The 20,444-nt window shown below is 37.3% G+C and overlaps 1 protein-coding gene across 1 annotated transcript in view; it reads right to left on the bottom strand.

The window, feature by feature from the left end:
• The window catches only part of HS3ST3B1 (heparan sulfate-glucosamine 3-sulfotransferase 3B1), a 28,245-nt gene extending 22,151 nt beyond the window's left edge, over positions 1 to 6,094 (bottom strand). Inside the window, exon 1 of the mRNA XM_044004714.1 lies at positions 5,357 to 6,094. Within this exon, the coding sequence (XP_043860649.1) occupies positions 5,357 to 5,886 (530 nt within the window). The 5' untranslated portion in view covers positions 5,887 to 6,094. The remainder of the gene's footprint in view (positions 1 to 5,356) is intronic.
• Positions 6,095 to 20,444: the final 14,350 nt, after the last annotated feature.

Raw genomic sequence — 20,444 nt, 5'->3', positions numbered from 1 at the left:
ATTATTTCAAATTAAATCTTTCATTTCCCTTAATGTGTGAAGTAGAATAGTATGGCAAGTGGATTTTAGAAGTCATCAAAAAGAAAAGGAAATGCAATTTTCATCAATGTGTAATGAAATAAAATTACAGAAGATAGGTTGCAATTTCTATCTATTATTTTTTCAGGTGAAATTCTTCATATATTACTTTTAAATTTTTATTTTAAAGAAACCTGTTAAAATATTACCTAATTATTTTTTCTGCTGAGCATATTGAATGTTAATTTAAATTTAGGGCAGGATTGATAATTGATGGTTAATTCTAAGAAGTTTAAAAATTGGTCATTTAATCTTAACTTGACATACACCTTAAAAAGAGTAAATTGAAAATAATAAATATGCTTATAAATAAATTTACTGTGCTTTCATAGTTTTTATGTTGGAAGAATAATTTGTTTTCATTTCATGACTTGTTTGATTTTAATTGATTTAATTTAATTTAATTAATTCTCTCCATAAAGGAGAGAAATGAAACTAAAAGGATTAATTATCATTCTAGTTACAAACAGATTCTAGAGATTGATATTCAGAGAAAGTGAATAAAAGGAAAGGAAAAACATATTGAAATAGCCACTATTTCGAGTACATAAACATTCAGAACTATTTAAAAAATAAACCCAGCTTTCATCATATGGAAGTAATAACAGGTTTCAGTTACTTCACCCATACTATTATACAACTTCAGCTTCATTATATTTTTATGGCTAAAAATTGAGAAAGGAGGGGAGATTGAACCTATGAATTCTAAAATATGGTCCTAGGTGTTATAAAAAAGTTATTAGACTATATTTAGACAATTTTATTCTCAAGCAGCACTCAAAATAATTAACATCCATGAAAAAAATTTACCTTGAAACATGCCATTATATAAATTCTAATTGTCAAAGTCAGAAACAAAATGCTTCCATGATGCAGGGCTAGAATAAAGTTTGAAGAAAAAATACTAAGGACTTTATGTTGTTAATTGAAAACAATTCAACATGTACTCATCTAATTCATAATTAAAATATTCAGTGAATTATGTGAGAACCCTTCCTTTCTCCACATTTGCACATTATAAAGGTCATTGAAAGACAACACCAAACTTCTCATAGACTGCTATTGTGATTGAAAATTAAAATGCATTTCCAAAAAAGTCATCATAATTAACTACTTTTTAGGTTGAAAATAATCAAATTAGTAGGTAAATATGGAAGAATATAAAAGAAATTTTACTTCTGTGGCAGATGGGCTATGTTTATCTGTTTGTTTTTTAAAACTATCCTGAACCAAGGTCACAAATCCAGGCCATATTGAAGAGGAAAAAAGTCTCCAAATAAACATCTTAATCAACTTTGTTTAGGTTAATAGTACTACATTATGACACGTGCAACCATTATTAAACTGAAGATAATGCACACCACTGCAGTTTGGCCACTAGTTCTACCACTGCACTTGTTTATAAACTATAAAATCTACTTAACTAGCTATTCCAGTCATTCTCCACTGTCTCCTAACACCTGTCACAAACATTATGTAAATCAAGGCTTAGCTTTTTTCTCAGCATCTAAAACTTTTTTTTGGCCACAGGAAGACTGCCCCTTCAATAGTTTATCCCACATTTTCTCCAAATGAATGTTCTTTCTCCTTTTTTTTTTTTGTAGTTTTGATGCCTTTTTATTACTACATTTTCAAATATTGACTGTTTTCTGAATTGGTTAATAGATACATATACATAAACTTTTAAAAGAAACCTTTTCTTCAATTCAATGGATGTTTCTATAAATATAATTAGATGATTCAGAGCTGCGGCAAAACTTCAAGCAAAAGGATTGGGGAAGGAGGTAGAACTTAAAAATACAAATATTAAAGTAAGAGCTGTAATGCCTAATGGCATCACTGCTTGCCTATAAACAAAATTCCTATTCTGATTGGGCACTATTTATTTTTCTTTAAAAGATGTTATCTTCCCACTTCAATTTAGACAAAGATAACAATGAAGGAATGTAGTCAACAAAAACTTTTGTGTATTCAAATGTCAATTGATCTCAAAGAAAAATAGACTATGATAGATGTAATTGTTACTTTAAAAGTCAACTAAAAGGAGATCTGGTAAAGGTGTAGGTTTGGAACTGAAAAAGTTCAATTTTCATTTACATTTTGCGGGCGAGTATATAGCACGAAAGGCAATTTCTTCTAATACTGTTCTTTCAGCAGAAATCACCGTGCAGTCCATGTTTCTTATCACTGGCATTTTTGCTCATTAGTTTTGTATAGTAGTGTCAGAAGAATGTTCAAATTTTCTTGTATGCCTCAACGCACATTAATCTTGAAGCTAATAATAATCATTAGATGAAGTTTGCTGAACTAATGAACTGAGTAGCTAGAAATAAAAGTTGCCAAGCTTGGATTATTCGATGGAGAGCAAAGACACAGTACTGACATTTTTTTTCTTTCCTTTTGCACAAAGTTCACGGAATTTCAGGGTTGTGCTGAAGTTGGAAAACTTTGCATGTATACATACTTCTACCCTAAACATTAGAGGGAGAATTCCCCTAAAGTTTTGTTTCCTGAATCATATCTTCATGAATACAAACAGAATTTGTACACTATTTACCCGAACTCCAGTATATTACAGTTAACAGTTCATAAAAGACGCTCGCGGCTTCAAGTACTTCCGATGTGCTACATTTGGACAAGGATTTCCTCCCCTTTGCAGGCTAAAATCTTACCAGCAGGTTCAGCCTGAGGAAGTGGAAAACCCGTGAGATTCTAGGGTTGGAGAGGGAAGGTAAAGAACAGAGGTGTAGGTCAACAGCAGATAGATTGTTGACCACTGCTAGCCATTCGGTAAAGTGGCTGGTGCAAGAAACCAATTACAAACATACAAGTGTAACGCACCAGTGTGTATGCTTCAGGACAATGTATTAATCTCTGAGGTTGATATTCAGAGAACGTGAATAAAGAGATGAAATGATTACCTGTGGCTCTGGGTAAAAATCTTTTTGCAACCCAGAACTCGATTTTGCTCAGGAATGCACAGATGGGTTAAGTTTTATCTTTCTTTCTTTTTATGATCACATTATTTATTATTTTTTCAGACTCTACTCATAAATACTCAGGCTAGCAAATTTTGCGACTGCGCTTAGTTATTTCGTGAATCCAGGGATATCCACTTCTGTCAGTGGTCTCTAAAATCTCTAAAGTACCAAACTTTTGGTCGCTTTTCTGCTAATTCTCGCAAACTAAACTTTAGATCTCAAAGAATCTCCTTGGCTGGCTAGTAACACTAACACAAGGCTGGCAATTGCTGCCGTGAAGTTTGTTGGACGGGCTCCTTTCTTTTATTTCCATAAGAAACTTGCGACTTTGGAGACATTCAACAATAGTTTTTTTTTTTTTAAGATGAAAGTAACAAAGAGAGGGAGGTAAAGGGGGAGAGCGGGAGAAGGGAGTTTTAATCCTCAGGGTCAGCCCCATAATCTCTACATTTATAACCCTTTCTTTCTCATCTCCTCCCCTCCCCCCCTTCACAGGGCTTCAGGGAATGGGAGGAGGGGAGTCATAGGGGAAAGGGTGGGGAGGTGACTAGGGTTTAAATTGTTCCGTTCTCTTTTGTTTTCAGAAGTGTCTAGTAGTGAAAACTGAGGGCAAGTTGTAATAGTGGGAGAACTTGGAAGTAGTCAGTATACAACCAGAGAAACGGGGAGCACAGTCTCTGAAAATGGGGCCCTCCCTTCTGCTAGAATCAGGGTGAATGGAGAGGGGTGGGGGGAGAGGCTGTAGGACAAGGGGGGAATGCAAAAAAAAAATGTGGAATTTGCGTGTTATCAGACCGACAACTCCATCTCTCCCACTACTTATCTCCTTGTTCTGCAAACCAAGCCCTCACGAAAAATCTGAGTGCAGTTGTGGGATCCTTTAACCCATCTGGTACTCCTCCACTAATCTAAACCCTATTTCTGGGGCCCCGGAACACAGTTAGCGAAGTCGGGGGAGGAGAGGGCTGGGGAGAACGAGGTAGGGCAGCAGTCACTTCAGGTGAACCAGGGTGTCTGTTGGCTAAATCATGCAAACTTAACCCAGGTTTCTTCTGTCCCAGAAGCCAGAAAGTCGAGTACTGTGCTTATGGATGTGCACCACCCACACAAACATGTTTCTTGATCCACCAACTACCAAGAAGTTATTTATTGAGTTCCCACAAAATGCTTAGAAAAGAATGCTCATAAGTTGCTTACCAGTGGGTTTATGTTCTTCAGCTTCGTGGCTTTGTGAACTTAATTCAAAGAAGCCCAGAGTGATTAAGCTGCAGTGAGCCGATTTCTCCAACAGAGACCAGCACCGCTCCACACAGGTACGTGCTGAGCTGCTTCGAACAGTCTCAGCTCCAGCCTGCAAGAAGAGGCGGCAGCTACCCATAGCCCACAGTGAGTCAGAGCCAAACAACACCCTGGATTACGGGCTGAAGGAAAACGGGTTCAAAACCCCCTCAGAGATTGTCAGGAAAAACTATCTTAAAACCAAACCAAACCAAACCCAAATCATTAAGCATACGCCCTCTGCAAGTTCCATCGCATCTGTTGAGCCAGGACGAATCCCGAAATCTGGTCTGGGGCAGGTACATCCCATTAGACTCCAGAGGGACCTCCGAAACTCCCAGGTCAGGAATGAATAAAGCTTTTAATGGAACAGTTTGAACAATTACTCCACTACTCCAACTATAAAACGTATGAGGCACCAAGTCCACGAGCTTGCTGTTCATTCCAACTGAGCGATTGCAGAAGTATCCTTCCCTGTCTCCTTCAATGAGAGGTTTCTTTGTTTTTAATGGGTTTGCCTTTGAAATTAATATGGTGTAAAGGGGCAAACTTTGCAGCGTTCTGTAGAGTTATCCTGCAAAAGTGTCTCTAGGCGGAGAGAATGCTCTATTAAACGTCGTCCCGGTCTGAAATTCTTATTTTACCAATTTACCAGCAAGATACCTTTCTCTGGTTTCTTGAAAGAGGATACTGGCTGTCCAGACCGAAATACACAGAGGCAGAATTATCAGTAGCTACAATGAAAGGTTTCTTTCTGGTATAGGTAGGGAAGGGGAAGCGAAGGAGTGTGTGTCTGGAGAACACACTGCCAGCATATCCCCAGTTGGTGCAGTCAGAACAGAGTTCTGCTCCGACCTAGAGCTGCACCTTTCTGGTCACCTATAGAGCCCGATCATTCCGTTTGGGGCGAAGAAGGGTCAGCAGTGCCCTTTGGAAGTCAATCCCCCTTTTCCCACCCCAATCCGATACTACTCTACTTACTGCCCTCCTCCCCCTTTGAGTTCGGAAGTCTGAGTTACCTGTACCAGGTGAGCCCCTTGTCGTAGCTGCGGTCAAAGAAGTGCGGTTCGGCGCCCACTGCACGTACGTCAGGGTGCACCCGTAGGAACTCCAGCAGCGCCCTGGTGCCACCCTTCTTCACCCCTATGATGATTGCCTGCGGCAGTTTCTTGTTGGCAGAACTACTGAAGAAGCTAGAGATTGGACTGGCAGAATCAGCAAGTACTCGGCCTGTTTCCTTTCGTCTCTCAACCCTGACTGCAGTTAAGGGGGCCTGTGGCAACCCAAAGAGTATCTTGGGGTCTATGGCGTCTGTAGCTAAAGCAGATGTGATAGAGGCTTGGGACTCTGCTGGCAAACGGGGCACTGTGCCTGGCAGCACTAGGCCCCGCACAGAAGCGCAGGAGTCTGAACAAGAGTAGAACATATAAAGCCAGAGGCACAGCATGGCGAACAACAGTACGACTTTCCTTCTCACCTGAGGCAGCAAAGGCAGCAAAGGACTGGTATCATTGAGGCAAAAGCTGCCGTCGCTTAGGCACTGCCCCATACGCTGCCCGTGTGCACTGAGAGGGGCATGGCTGAGAGGGACGCACTCCCCCTGCTACCTCTACTGCTTGCCTAGACCAAGCACTAGAGAGTTCACTCCTTTCTCAAACACTTCAAACACCTAACTGACAGGCTTCAAAGCTTTGGAGATGCCGCAACCCCTACTGCTGCTCTTCCCCGAGTGGCGAGAGCCACAGCTTTAGCCGCTCTTGACATTTTGGTGGGAAAAGAAAGGCGCCTTCGAAGTTGAAGCAAGAAAATTGTGGCCGGGGCTAAGAAGCCGAGTGGATCGCTTTCAAAAAGCGCAGTCCTGGTGCCCGGCAGTGGTGCGCAAGCAAGGAGCTTACTTGAAAAATCCTCGCAGCTCACTGACTCAGCCTGAGTGCTTCGGCTAGCCAGCAGATGAAGCAAAGGGGGAGAGTAACTCAGAAAGAGAGAAGGCAATAGAAGCAGTGGTGGGCGGGGCCACAGCTTTCCTGATTGAAAGGCCTACCGACCTACCAGGAAAACAGCGTGTCTAGCAAATACAAATAGTTTATAGAGGAAGTAGCAACCAACCAGCTCTCTGGAATTGGGGGTGTGGTGAGAGCTGGCGGTCAACTGAGAGAAATGAAGAGAATGTTATTGGCTTAGGGCCGGGAGAGGGGAATGAGAGAAAGACTACACCAGTGACAGGAATGAAGTGTGTTTAGGGGTTGCGGGGGGTGATGGGGAAGGGGGGGAGGGGGGAATGGAGATGGCAGGGAGTGTAGAGTAGGCGAGAGTGAGATTGGAGATTTGAGAGAAATCTGACAAAATCAGTCCATTCTCTCTCGCCCCCTCATCTTCCCTTAGGCAAATCTGAAGAGAGAGGCGGAATAGAATCTTACCCCTTCCCGCCCTCCCTCTCTGGCACTAAATTCAGATGTCCCGGTGCAGAGCTGGAGAGGGAGAAGAGAAAAAGGAAAGGGTAAACTTCGAACTAGAGATGGATCTTGGATAGGATGAGAAATGCGTAAGAACCCTATACCCAAACCTAACTGCTCGAAAAACAGCACTTCGAAACTGGGAACTAGCAGTTGGGTTCGGGAGTATTCGATAGAAATCCTAATTGAAAATCGCCCTCAAATTAAAAAAAAAAAAGTACATTCTTCATTTCAGCTCTTTGTAAGGACATGGATCTCCTAGCAAAACCCTGATATTAGTCCCTCAAATTGTGAGCGATGAAGGCTGGGGGTTGGGAGAGGAAGAGAATCAAGAGAATGAAAAAAAAGGTCTAGTTTTTAAGGGATTTAAAAGTTTCCCCTACACGTGGGAACTTTTTATCCGATGATGCATTTAATTGAGAACTTTAAATTTTGTTAGATAAAACTCTTTTCTTAAGTCTATTTTTTTCTTGAAAACAACTATTTTTCATCTTGAGAAAAATCTGCCAGACTTGTAGAAATTCGTTGTTTTCATAGTAGTGGGGGGAGAGCTTTTCTTGCCTTTTTTTTTTTTTAACTGCAAGGCAAAAGTGAGCTTTGAGGAAATCAATCACTGAGTTCTATTCATTCAGCAATTGAGATGTAATTTGGTGTTATCTTTTCCTTTGTCCAGTCTGGCTTTCTCAAAGACAGAAAAGGGGAGATGTCCCAGGGTGCGCATTTCTTTTCTTTGCTTGGGGAGCTGAGGATTTAAGTTTAAAATCTTCATGCCATTCCTGGTTCTCCTTGACATCAGATAGGGCAAAAAAGGTCGCTTCGAGAAGAGCACTATTTAAATTATATTTGTTTGTTTGTTTCTGTGTGTGGGTGTGTTTTTAAACCATTATAAAAGTAGAGTTCTGACTTTGTATTTATCCATCCCCCCGATTACCAGGGGAATTATTCTGTACTCTGATATAGATGGGAGTGGCCCGTGGTTCATTAAGCAGACCCGCTCTAGTAGCATCAAGTAAATCAAAGCAAAAACGATCAAGGCAGACTTTGGGATGTATTAATGACATCAGTCTCCGCGTCCCCTCCCCCTTCAGAGATTGATTGCCCTGTATTTTTATCCTAAGTTATTATCAACTTTATAATCAATAGCAATAAAATAGCGTCCAACTTCCCATAAGTATCTGGCCAGTGACCTTTGCTAGCCTACCTCGACAAAACACTTTCGCCCCAACTCTATTTCTTTTCTTAATAAATCTGCCAGAACTCCAAAAGCTCTCATTGTTCAGGCACACCTCTCCACATCTTTCCTCTCGGAAAGGTTTTTTGAACGGGAGATTGTTGGAATGCAATGAAACTCACTTAACTCTTTGGTCCTTAAAACTTGCCTTCTGCAGCCTAAAAGCACCACAATAATTGTTGATCCTGGGGATGAGGGGGAAGTTCGGGGTGGGGAGAGAAAAAACAATCCATCAACAAAATCTATGTGCCCACGAATTGATCTTCTGCATTGTGTTTTTGTAACCACTCCCAGGCTCAAGCACTTTTCACTACAAATTAAGTGGGGTGGGGTGGGGTGAATAATGTAGGCAGAGGATTGATTTTCCCCTCAAACACACTTTTTTTTTTTTAAGTTTAGAAGAATTGTTTCCCATTCGCTTTTTCCTCCGCGGGGCTCCTTTTGTTCAGTGGAAATAGATTATTCAGATAAGGACAAAGTTTTGCCTTCAGAAGTTTTTTTTTTTTTTGAGCAAAACGTTTCTGGGCATTTCTCTTTCCATCTTAAGGGGAAAAAGTTAAAGTTTGCTAAGTGTTGGTTAAATTTACCCTTCGGTAGTAGAGGGGAAATTTTTACTTAAATGTTAAGTATGAAAGGGAAAAATTAAGGAAAATATTTTTTAATGAGACAAATCTTTTATGGTGAACCTTAATCCAACAAGACTTAAAAATAATTATATTATTTAGCTGATAATCCATTTATAATTAAAATTGTTTACTTTTCTGAAAAGAACAACGATTTCCGATCATTCTGATCTATTGCATTTGCGATGAGTTGGGATCTCTGTCTCTCTCTCTCTCTCTCACACACACACACACACACACACACACACACACACACACACTCACCCCCACTCTCTCCAAAAGTAAGCTAGAGGAAAGACCCAGCATGAATAGGAAAAATTCTTTGGTTCTCTGGCTCTGAGGTGGCTTGAAAACAATCTTCTTCCTACCCAGATTCCTCCTACTAAGAGAAGAAAGCAAGAAAAAGGCTCTCATACAGCGATAAGGAAGTCTGAATTGCTCTGAATCTATTATCGATCTAGGATGCTTTAGAGTATGACTATTATTAACTTGTCCTTTGCCATGTTGTAGCTGGCAGACTGACCTAAGTTTCCCTTCCTGTGTTTTTTCCCCCCTATAATTTTATGGAGAGATAGGAGAGGTATCCAAAGATTAGTGGGTGGGGATAGAGGTGAGGAGTGGAGGGTAGAGGATCATAATACTTTCTCTGAGCTTCCTAGGCTCAGAAGTTCTCATTCTCATTTTCACTGCCTTGTAAAGACCCCACCTAACCTACTTAGGAGTGAAGCAACACAAACAATACTCAAACTCTCTCCTTTAGCTTCCTCCCCACCACGTTTATCCTTTCCTGGGGCTTCTTGAGAGCTTGGAGAGAGCACTGAGAGGGGCTAGAAGTGGAGAGATCAGGCACAGAAAGACTCCCCCCCCCCACCATTGGGCCTTCAGTCTGATGTCACAAGAGGCAACTACAGAAGCTGAAGGGCCAAAAGAGTCAGGTGATCTTGAATCTCATTTTTGATGGAGATGGGACTCTTCCTTTCTATTTGATATAGTTTGGTTGCCCATAAGAAAACTTAGGGTGCAGTCCCACAGGATAGCTTCTTGAAACAGTGGAGTCTCTCTGATTCATGGCAGCAGTTCCTCTCATGGGCTTAAAGCTTCTAAGGGCTCCACAGCCCTTGGGTTGACATATTTGGTGAAAAATTCAGTCTTAAACTTGGCCTTAAAGTTAGGCCAAGTTAGGGCAGCTAGGTGGTGCAGTGGATAGAACATTGTCATTGGATTCAGGAGGACCTGAGTTCAAATCCAGTCTCAGACACTTGACACTTACTAGCTGTGTGATCCTGGGCAAGTCACTTAACCCCAACTGCCTCACCAAAAAAAAAGTTTATCTTAAAAGTATAAGTTGCATAAATGGAAGGATGTCTCACAGGTTATGCTTAAAGAGAAAATGAAGGAGTTGAAAGAATTGGTTTTATTGTGCATCTATAGGCAAGAAGAGATCATCTTATTGTATATTATTATTTCAAACCATGTTTTTGCAAGGTGAATAAATGATAATTACAGCTTAATAGTACAATAACTATTGCAGAGAATGAATAGTTAGATACATTTTAGAAAGAATTAGATAAGACCCTACAATTAAATCAACATATACTATAATGTGATTTCAATGCAAATATGAAGATGCTGAAAAATGTTAGAAAAAAATGAATCAGGAATAATGAAAGAGGCCAAAGACTTTAATGCTATACAGAAGCCTCATATCTTTATAGCATGAGTACTTCATATTTAAAAAAAATAAACAGAAGACAGTGGACCCTAAATAACATAAAAAAACCTGATTTTATTTTAAGAGAAAAAACAACTCTTACTTATATGGGAATTCTGAATAAGTTGCCTATGTACAATCAGACTACCAGCTTAAAACTCTTTACTTTCAAGGTAAAGATAAAAATTAGAACAAATATGGAAGAATGAAAATGAGAAAAAGATATAACATACATTCAAAACAACTACAAAAAGACTCATTGAAGTACATTTTAATGATAAAAATGGAATTGTTATAGATAGGAAGGAAACAAGTATTTTAAAAATAATATTATGATGAAGGATAAAAATGGGGAAAGGCTGCAAAGATTTTCATAGCAAACTCTTTTTTTTTTTTTTTTTACCATCAGTGGAATCACCAAACTTGTCCTTTAATAGTGTAGTCTTGGATATAATTATAGTAGAGTTACACAAGACACTATGACTTAGGCTTTTCCCATTCCAAACTGAAGCATTACCATAGAAACTTGGTGCGCTAAATATCTACCTATAAGCCAAGCAAACTTCCCAGAGTACCCAGGTTTCTGAGCAAAATGCTCTTAACCTTGAACAGACTTCGAAAACGATTTCACAGATGTGGCCATGTCAATGGACAGTATCCATCTTGACAGAGGAGAGGATAAGGAAAGAGAAATTAGGATTCTGGAGACAGCCTCAGGAAGGAGAGAAAGCATGTATAGGATACTGAACTCACAAGACTGAGGAAGACCTGGGCTCATATCCTGCCTCAGATAAATACTTTCTGTGTGAACGTCACAAGTTTCAGCCTCCTTTAACCTGTGCCTTAATTTTGTTATCAGTAAAATGAGAGGGCGATAAACTTGATGGCCTCTCAAATCCTTACAAATCAATGATCCTAGGAGTAGAGCACTGCATCCTAGATCTTCCAAGTAGGGTAAGTGATGGCCTTGCTCCTTTGATGGTCTTAAGCAGAGGTCAAATAGACTGAGACAAGGAAGAGAGTAGAATAAGGAAAATACATATCCAAATGAAATTGCAAGGTTAGTGGGGGAGGGTGCTGGTCAGATCCAAGCAAGATAAAACAACCTGGGGCCTGTGAGGAAAACCAGTATGCCTGATGATAGTTTTTTCCCCATCTTTCTCCATCCCTCCACTGAGAAAGCAATTTTCCTTTTTACTTGTCAGTCCTTCAATTTCTGTTTTCCTCCTCACATTCAAAAGAGAAAGGGGCGGGGTGGAGCCTTTCTTGTCATTTTGCCTCTCAGTGAATTATTTTCAAATGGTTTATTTTCAGTGTCTATGCTATTTAAAGGGTTGTTATACAACTTAATGGTCATATATGATAGGGCCTAGACACTTCTTAATTCAATGCTCTGAGGTGTGTGTGTGTGTTCCTGCTTGTGCAATTTCGAGGTTGGCCATGGGGATGGGAGAGGGAGCCTGGAACCAAAACTCTTAAAGGGTTGGGAGACATTTTCCCCTCAGCATATTCTAGAACTGGAAAAAGAGTGAAAGAGAGCCTGTACAATTTTTTAGTGTAATACCTCATCTTAAGTGCTCCCAAATTTTATTCCTATTCTCTGGTTGGTTTTCAAAGAATACCCGCTACCTGAAGTTTTAAGGCAACCCCCGGGATGCTGTGTTTGTAACCCTATTCCAAAAGCTGAATCTTCCCTCAATTTAATCAACTTGATTGTCCTTAGTGCCTTCTTTTTTCTTTCATTTCAAACTGTTTACTTAAAAAAAAAAACAAACCTGTGTAATAAATATGATGTTTTCAAAACTAGTAAGCTTTTCTGTGCCTTCTTTTAAGTTTTCTTTTGTTCTTTGCTGTGTGTTTTTTTTCTCTCCTCCCCCCCACCCTACTCTAGAAAAGGCTACAATTAAACATGAATATATACACCTATATACATATATATAGACATGCATATCTATATACATACCTATGTTTACCTATCTATCCACATACATAAATACACATATGTAAAAACATACTGTGCATACTTCTAATTATGAGTTCTTTCTCTGAAGATGGATAGCATCTTCCTTCATAGGTCCAAGCCTTTCCAAGTTTTTTGAAAAATCAATCAACTCATCATTTCTTATAGTATTCCATCACAAGTATATGCCACAACTTATTTAGCCATCCCCCAATTGAAAGGCATCTAACATTTTAACCAATCTAATAAGTGTAAAATGATGTGTCACAGTTTTATTAATTTGAATTTCTCTCATCGATAATGATTTAGAACATTTTAAACAATTTTATTGTCTTTTTATTTTATTTATTTATTTATTGCAGGGGAATGAGGGTTAAGTGACTTGACTTGCCCAGGATTACACAGCTAGTATCAAGTGTCTGATACAGGATTTGAACTCAGGTCCCCCTGAATCCAAGGCCAGTGCTTTATCCACTGCATTACCTAGCTGCCACAATCATTTATCAATTGGGGAATGACTTGAATTATAAATTTCATGAAGTTCCTTATCTGTTTGAGAAATAGGACATTTATCTAAGAGACTATTAAAATTTCTCCCCAATTCTCTACTTTCCTTCTAATCTTGGCTACATTAATTTTATTTTTATAAGAATTTCTTAATTTAATATAATCAAAATCATCCATTTTATGTCTCATAATGCTCTCTATATCTCTTGTTTATAAGTTCTTCTTTTACCCATAAGTCTGATAGGTAATGTGTTCCATGTTTTTCTAATTTTCTTATGCTATCTCCCTTTATGTATAGGTCATATATCCATTTTGGCCTTATCTTGGTATATAGTTTAAGATATTGGTCTATGGCCAGACTGCTTTTCAGTTATCCCAACAATTTTTACCAAATAGAATATTTTTATCTTCAAAGCTTAAATCTTTACATTTGGTAGACACAAGTTACTCTAATCCTTTGTGTATTATATGTCTACTCTGTTCCACTGACCTACCTTTCTATTTCTTAGACGGTACCAGATAGTTTTGATATTTATTTCCTTATGATATATTTTGAGGTCTGGTACTACTGAACCTCCTTCCTTTGAAATTCTTTGACTTCTTTGAAATTCTTGAACTTTTGTTTTTCCAAATGAATGTTGTTATTATTTTTCTAACTCAGTAAAACAATTTTGTAAGTAACTTAATTGGGATGTCATTGAATAAATAGATTACCCATGAACAATTAATATTTCTCCAAACACTTAAATATGACTTTATGTGAATAAAGAGTATTTTATAAATATTTTCATGTAGTTCCTGGGTCAATTTTGACAGGTATACTCTCAAGTATTTTACATTGCCTATAGTTATTTTAAATGGTGCTTGCTATTTCTTCTTGTAGAGTTTTATTGGTGAAATGTAGAAACTCTGATGATTTATGTGGGTTTGTTTTACATCCTACTACTTTGCTAAAATTATTGTTTTAATTTTTTTAGTTGAATCTTCAGGATTTTCTATAAAGATGTTCATATCATCTAGAAAAAGACCCCTTCCTTTTTCTCTTTTTGTTGCTATTACTAGCATTTCTAAAACAATATTGAATAATATTGGTTATAGATAGTGTAGTTTCCCTGTTTATCTCTTTTAATTAAATCTATTTAAGCTTTAACTTTGAGATCATGATTGTTATTGCTGCTTTTTTTTACATCAGCTAAAGCATAAATAAATTCTATTCCAGCCCTTTATTTTAACTCTATGTGCATCTCTCATTTTTAATTGAGTTTCTTGTAAATGACGTAGTATCAGATTTTAATTTTTAAATCCATTCTGAGATCTGTTTCTGTTTTATGGTTAAATTCATCCTAGTGCCTGTCTTGCTGAATATATTTCTCTACATAAAGCATAGTAAACATTTTTATTGACTGTTAAAAGGCGTATAGTCTGTCTCATTTTGTTTTAGTATTAAATAGAAATCATTAGAATATTGATCAGGCCCATCCCAGAATAATTTTGGCATAGTCTTACAGGGCATAATGAGCTTCTGGAAGTTGGGGATGGACAGTGCAGAAAAAAGATGAGCCTGGACTGGCATTCATGCTTTCAGTAGTACTTTTCTAGAGATGATAGTTGTTTTTGTGAAACGCCTGTTCTTGTACTTACTCCCCCAACCCACTATGACTCATACTACCAGAAGATTAAAGAATAAACTGCTGAGATTAATTTGAATATACCATTTCCTTAAAAGTTGTACCTTATGGGAAATTGTGGTAAACAGTCTTTTATGCCTTCCAGTTAAAGTTGGGCTTTGTAGCTGGATAATGTAAGCCTCCTCTAAGTTTTCATTTTTAGAATTCTGTTTGCTCTCTATCTGAGGTATGATTTTAATATCAGTACCTTTTTAGTTCAAGGTTGGCACAAAATGAGGCATGTAAAAATCATTGAGTGACCAGTAGTGGGTCTTGGAAGTAGGCCAATAGTAGTCGCAGCTTGGGGAGCTCTGAACCCAAATACAGGAAGGGGGTCAGATAATTAGTCAGAAAGATATTACAAAGGACTCTTTGTTGGCATTGAGTTCAGGGCCTGGAGTTGTTTGGTAACTCTATTGCCCATACACAATTCTGGATCATAGTTGCAGGGCAGAGAAAAGTGCTTGTGGTTACTCACAAAGGAGCAGGGGCCATGGTCACAGTTTCAAGGTAAAGAGGAGCAGTAACACTTGTGGATGCAGGAGAACAGGGAACCTGGTAACAGTCCCAGGGTCCAAAGGAGTCTTCAAGGGAGAAGGGGCCCTTCCTGGGTTAGACCAGAGCACAGAACAGGAGTGCAAATAATCACATTTCTCTCCAGATCACAATCTAGTTGTGACAATAGCAGTGTGAAAAAGTCTGAAGCTTGGGACAGCAGCACCCCACTGCTAGGTAAACAGAGCTCAAATGTAACAAAGTTCAAAATTAAGAAATAGACTAGAAAAATGAGCAACAAATAAGCAAACAAATAAAAGAATTGGACCACAAAAAGCTACCATGCTGGCAAGGAAGACCAAGACACAACTTAGAAGAAGACATTGTGAAAAGAGCTACAAGCAAAGCATCAAAGAAAAATATGAATTGGACACAAGCCCAACAAAAATTCCTGAAAGAAGTGAAAAATTGTGTTAATAATAGTGGAAAAATTGGGAAAATAAAGGAGAGTGATGCAAGAAAAGTATGAAAAGATAATTAACAGCTTGATAAAAGGGGCACAAAAATTCACAGAAGAAAAGAACTCCTTAAAAAGCAGAAGTGGTCAAATGGAAAAAGATGTACAAAAACCTCACTGAAGGAAATAATTCCTCAAAAATTAGAATTGGATAGTTAATGACATAGTGACTCCCTAAAACATCAAAAAACAATAAAGCAAAACCAAAAGAATGGAAAAAATAGAAGAAAATGTGAACTATCTCATTGGGAAAAAACTGGAAAATTGATCAAGGAGAGATAATTTAAGAATTATTGTACTAACCGAAAGCCATGATATTTAAAAAAGAACCTAGATATCATATTTCAAGAATTTTTAAAAGAAAAATTGCCCTGATATTCCAGAATCTGAGGGCAAAATAGAAATTGAAAGCATCCACTGAAAACTTCTTTAAGAATTAGAAATGGAAGATATTCTCATTCATTTGGGAATGACTGTGTGTCAAGATAATGGAATGTGGTAGATAAGGGGATTTAGCAGATACTCAAAGGCCCACCTGGAGATTAATCTAAACTGATTGAATTAAGTGAGAGTGATTGACTGCTGATTAGCCTACTTTCAGTTAACTAGATTGTAAGCACATCTGGCTGGCCCTTAAGAGGGTATTGTTCTCAGAAGCTAAAAACTTTGAACTTTACATGGAGACCACCTTCCAGTCCAGTGAACCAATGAATTTGAATCACACTTGCCAATCAGCTTGAAGAATCTCCCGTTTCTGGGAGGAGAACATGAAGGAGGAAGTTGACGCTGGTGGAGGACTTCTTCCTCTTTTGGTGGGAGACATCAGCTTGGTGGCAGGACATCAAGTGGGCTGGTAAGAAAGCTAGGATTTCCATGCTATAAGAAATCTGTTCTCAATCTTTCTCTCTCTTTACTATCTTATACCTTTTAATAAACCCTTAAAAAGCCTAAACTCATTTATCAGTGATTTTAGCCAGTTTCCCCCCAAAACTGGAGGGACAGATTAGAACCCACATTTAGAATTTTTAAATACACAACTGAACAAATTGTGGCATATGATTGTGATGGAGTAATATTGTGCTATGTGGCAGCTAGGTGGCACTATGGATAAAGTGCTGGTTCTGAAATCATCTTTCTTAGTTCAAATCTGACTTCAGACACTTATTAGGTGTGTGACTCTGGGCAAGTAGTAACACCCCATTTACCTCAATTTCCTAATATGTAAAATGAGTTGGAGAAGGAAATGGCAAATCACTCTAATATCTTTGCCAAGAAAACCCTACAAGGCAGGACAAAGAGTCGGACATGACTGAAAATAACTGAACAATAACTATTGTTCATAAGAAATTTTAAGTGGGGTGGTTTCAGAAAAATAGGCAAGAACTATATAAACTAAGTCAAAGCGAAGTGAAAAGAATTGGGAGTTCATTGTGCACAATAATAGCAATGTTGTAATAATGATCAAATATGAAAGACTTGGCTACTCTGATCAATACAATCATCCCAGACAATTCCAAAGGACTCAAGATAAAAAAAAAATGCTATCCATCACCAGAGAGAGAACTGATAAACTCTGAATGCAAATTAAAGTATTTTTTGCCTTTTTTAAACAATATGGCTAATATGGAAATATGTTTTACATGATTTAAAATGTATAATTGATATCATATTGTTTGCCTTCTCAGTGGATAGAGGTGGGGATGGGAAAGAGGGAAAGAATTCAGAACTCAAAATTTTAAAAGGTAAGAATGTTAAAAAATAATTATTAATAATTTTAAAAGAATATTAAGAAAAGAAAATAGAAAAGAAAATTAACAGCTTGGTAAAAGAGGTACAAAAATAAACAAGAAAATAATATCTCAAAAAATTAATGGTGAAAGTTTAATGGTAAAAGAGGCACAAAAATTAATTGAAGACAAGAACTCCTTTGAAAGCAGAATATACCAAATGGAGAAGGAGGCATAGGAATTCATTGGAAAAAAAGAATTCATTGAAGAAAAGATCTGAAAAAGCAGAATTGGGCAATGGAAATAGAGGTACAAAACTTCACTGAAGAAAATAATTATTTAAAAACTAGAACTGGGCAAATGAAAGCTAAGAGTCCATGAGATAGCAATAAACAACAAAACAAAGTAAAAGTAATGAAAAAAATAGAAGAAAATGACAAGTATCTCAAATTTCAATTAAAACAACTGACCTAGAAAAATAAATGAAAGACAGATAATTTAAAAATTGTTGGACTACCTGAAAGCAGTGATAAAAAAGAACCTACACATCATATTACAAGAAATTTTTAAAGGGAAACTACTTTGATATCTTAGATTCAGGAAAGTAAAATAGAAATTGAAAGAATCCACCTATCCTGAAAAAAGTCCCCAAATGAAAACTCCCAGGATTATTATAGACACATTTCAGAGATCCCAGGTCATCAAGAACTATTGCAAGCAGCCAGAAAGAAACCATTCATAAATTGTGGAGCCACAGTCAGAATCACACAGTTTAGCAGTTTCCACATTAATGGAGTGGTGGGCTTGGAATATGATATCCTGGAATGTAAAGAACTAGGATTATAGCTAATAATAACCTATTCAGCATAATTGGTTGGAAGCCTTCAGGGGAAGTCATGGATATTTAATGAATTAGAAGACTTTCAAACATTCCTGACAAAAAGGCTAGAGCTAAATAGAAATTTTAACATCCAAACACAAAACTCAATCATTATTAGGACAGTTAGAAAAAAAATGTGCACAAACAAGCATATGTGTAAATCAATTATGTTGGGATGAGCTAAAAAAATAAAGGGGTGAAAAAGAGGGATACACTGGCAAAAGGGGGAAGGGGATAGTAATAATGGATAAATTCTCATAAAATGCAAGGAAGAATTTTTGCAGTGCAAGGGAAAATGGTTTTGGGGATCTGGCAAGGCTTGAATCTCATTCACATTTAAATTGATTCAAAAAGGGATCTATATCTATATCTACATATACACATACATATGTGTGTGTGTGTGTGTGTATGGTCCAAAGATCACACTACAGAAGGAGAAAAAATCTCATATAAAACAAAATATTTGTAGCATTACTTTTTGTAGTATCAATGAGTTAGAGTGAAGGTGGATGCTCATTGGTTAGGGAATAACTAAACAAAATGTGCTAGAGAAAGGTTACAGAATATTACTTTAAGAAATTATGAATATTACAAATATATAAGCATGGAATATCTTACAAGAAATTATTTTGAGCCAAGAAAAATATGCATAATGATATAGCAATGAAAATGGAAAGAATAAATAAATACAAAAAACCTGAATGTTGCAAAATTACAAATAAACCAGCATGGACCCAAAAGAGATATGAGATCTTTTCCTACCCCTGGTAAATGTCTCTATTTTATTTTTCCCCCAAGAATAATGTTCTTATTTTTAGCTTTTTTCTTTCAAATAATAAACATTTTATTTAAAGTTTTGAGTTCAAAATTTATCCCTCCTTTCCTCTCTCCCCTCCCTCCTCCCTAATATAGGTTATACATGTACAATTATGTAAAACATTACCATATTGGTAATTTTGTATAAGACAATTTGAATAAAAGAAAAAGTGAAAGAAAGTGAAAAATAGCATGCTTCAGTCTGTGTTCAATCCTTTGGGATTGTCTTGGATCATTGTATTGCTGAGAATAGTTAAGCCATTCACAATTCATCAAAAAATACTGATGTCACTGTGAAAAATGTTTTCTTGGTTCTGCTCACTTCACTATACATCAGTTCATGTAAGTCTTTCCAGACCTTTCGAGATCATCCTGCTTGTCATTTCCTATAGCACAATAATACTCCATCACCATCATATACCACAGCTTGTTCCCCAGTTGATGGACATTCCTTTGATTCCTAGTTCTTAGCCACTACAAACAGAGCTGCAATAAATACTTTTGTACAAATAAGTCTTTTTCTCTTTTGGGGAGGTCTTTGGGATATAAACCTAGCAGTAATATTACTAGATCAAAGAGTATGCACAGTTCTATAGCCTTCTGGGCATAGTCCCAAATTGCTGTCCAGAATGGTTAGATCTTTTCACAATTACAATTTTTCCTACATGCCCTTCAACATCCAATATTTTCCTTTTTTGTTATATTTTTGTTATGTCTCTGGTAAATAGTGATCTATAGCATTTTTTCATATGATTATAGATAGCTTTGAAAGGAATAAATTTAGACAAGGGGCACAGGTGGGAATTGATTATGAAGGAATGATATCTGTAAAGTGTTTATTTTTTGTTTATCTTTTTTTGTGGGCCAGTTTAAAAAATCAATGTTACAATTTGTTTTTACATGTAAGGTGGGGAAAATTCTAAATAAAATTCTAAATAAATAAACAAATGAAGTAAAAAAATAAATGAATGGATAGATAAATAAATGGATGGGTGAATGAATGAATGAATGAATGAATAAATAAAACACAAATGATTATAGATAGCTTTGATTTCTTTATCTGAAAACTGCCTGTTTAGATCCTTTGACCACTTATCAATTGGGAAATAACTTATATTTTTATAAATTTGACTCAGTTCTTCATATATTTGAGAAATGAGATTTTTATCAGAGATACTTGTTTAAAATTTCTTTCCTGGGGCAGCTAGATGGCTCAGTGGATACAGCACTGGCCCCGGATTGAGGAGGACCTGAGTTCAAATCTGACCTCATGCACTTGACATTTTGAGAATTGGAATGACACCCCCTGCTGGGAGGGACATTGTGAGCTCTGGCCTGAAAAGAAACCATGTGACTTTAGTGTCCAGAAGTGATGTTTGCCACCCCATGGGTCCTGTCAATCAGTGCTACCAACCAATTAGCTTGGAGCTCTCTGTGTGGACGGTTCTGTTTCCTGTTTTACAGGAAGCTTCTGAGAGGAGCAAGGCTTTTTCATGGCTGGATTGGGGGCTTGGCAGAAG

This window comes from Dromiciops gliroides, chromosome 4 (assembly GCF_019393635.1).
Source record: "Dromiciops gliroides isolate mDroGli1 chromosome 4, mDroGli1.pri, whole genome shotgun sequence".
NCBI lineage: Eukaryota > Metazoa > Chordata > Mammalia > Microbiotheria > Microbiotheriidae > Dromiciops > Dromiciops gliroides.
The sequence above is the reverse complement of the archived record's forward strand: the minus strand, read 5'-3'. Positions and strand labels throughout refer to the sequence as shown.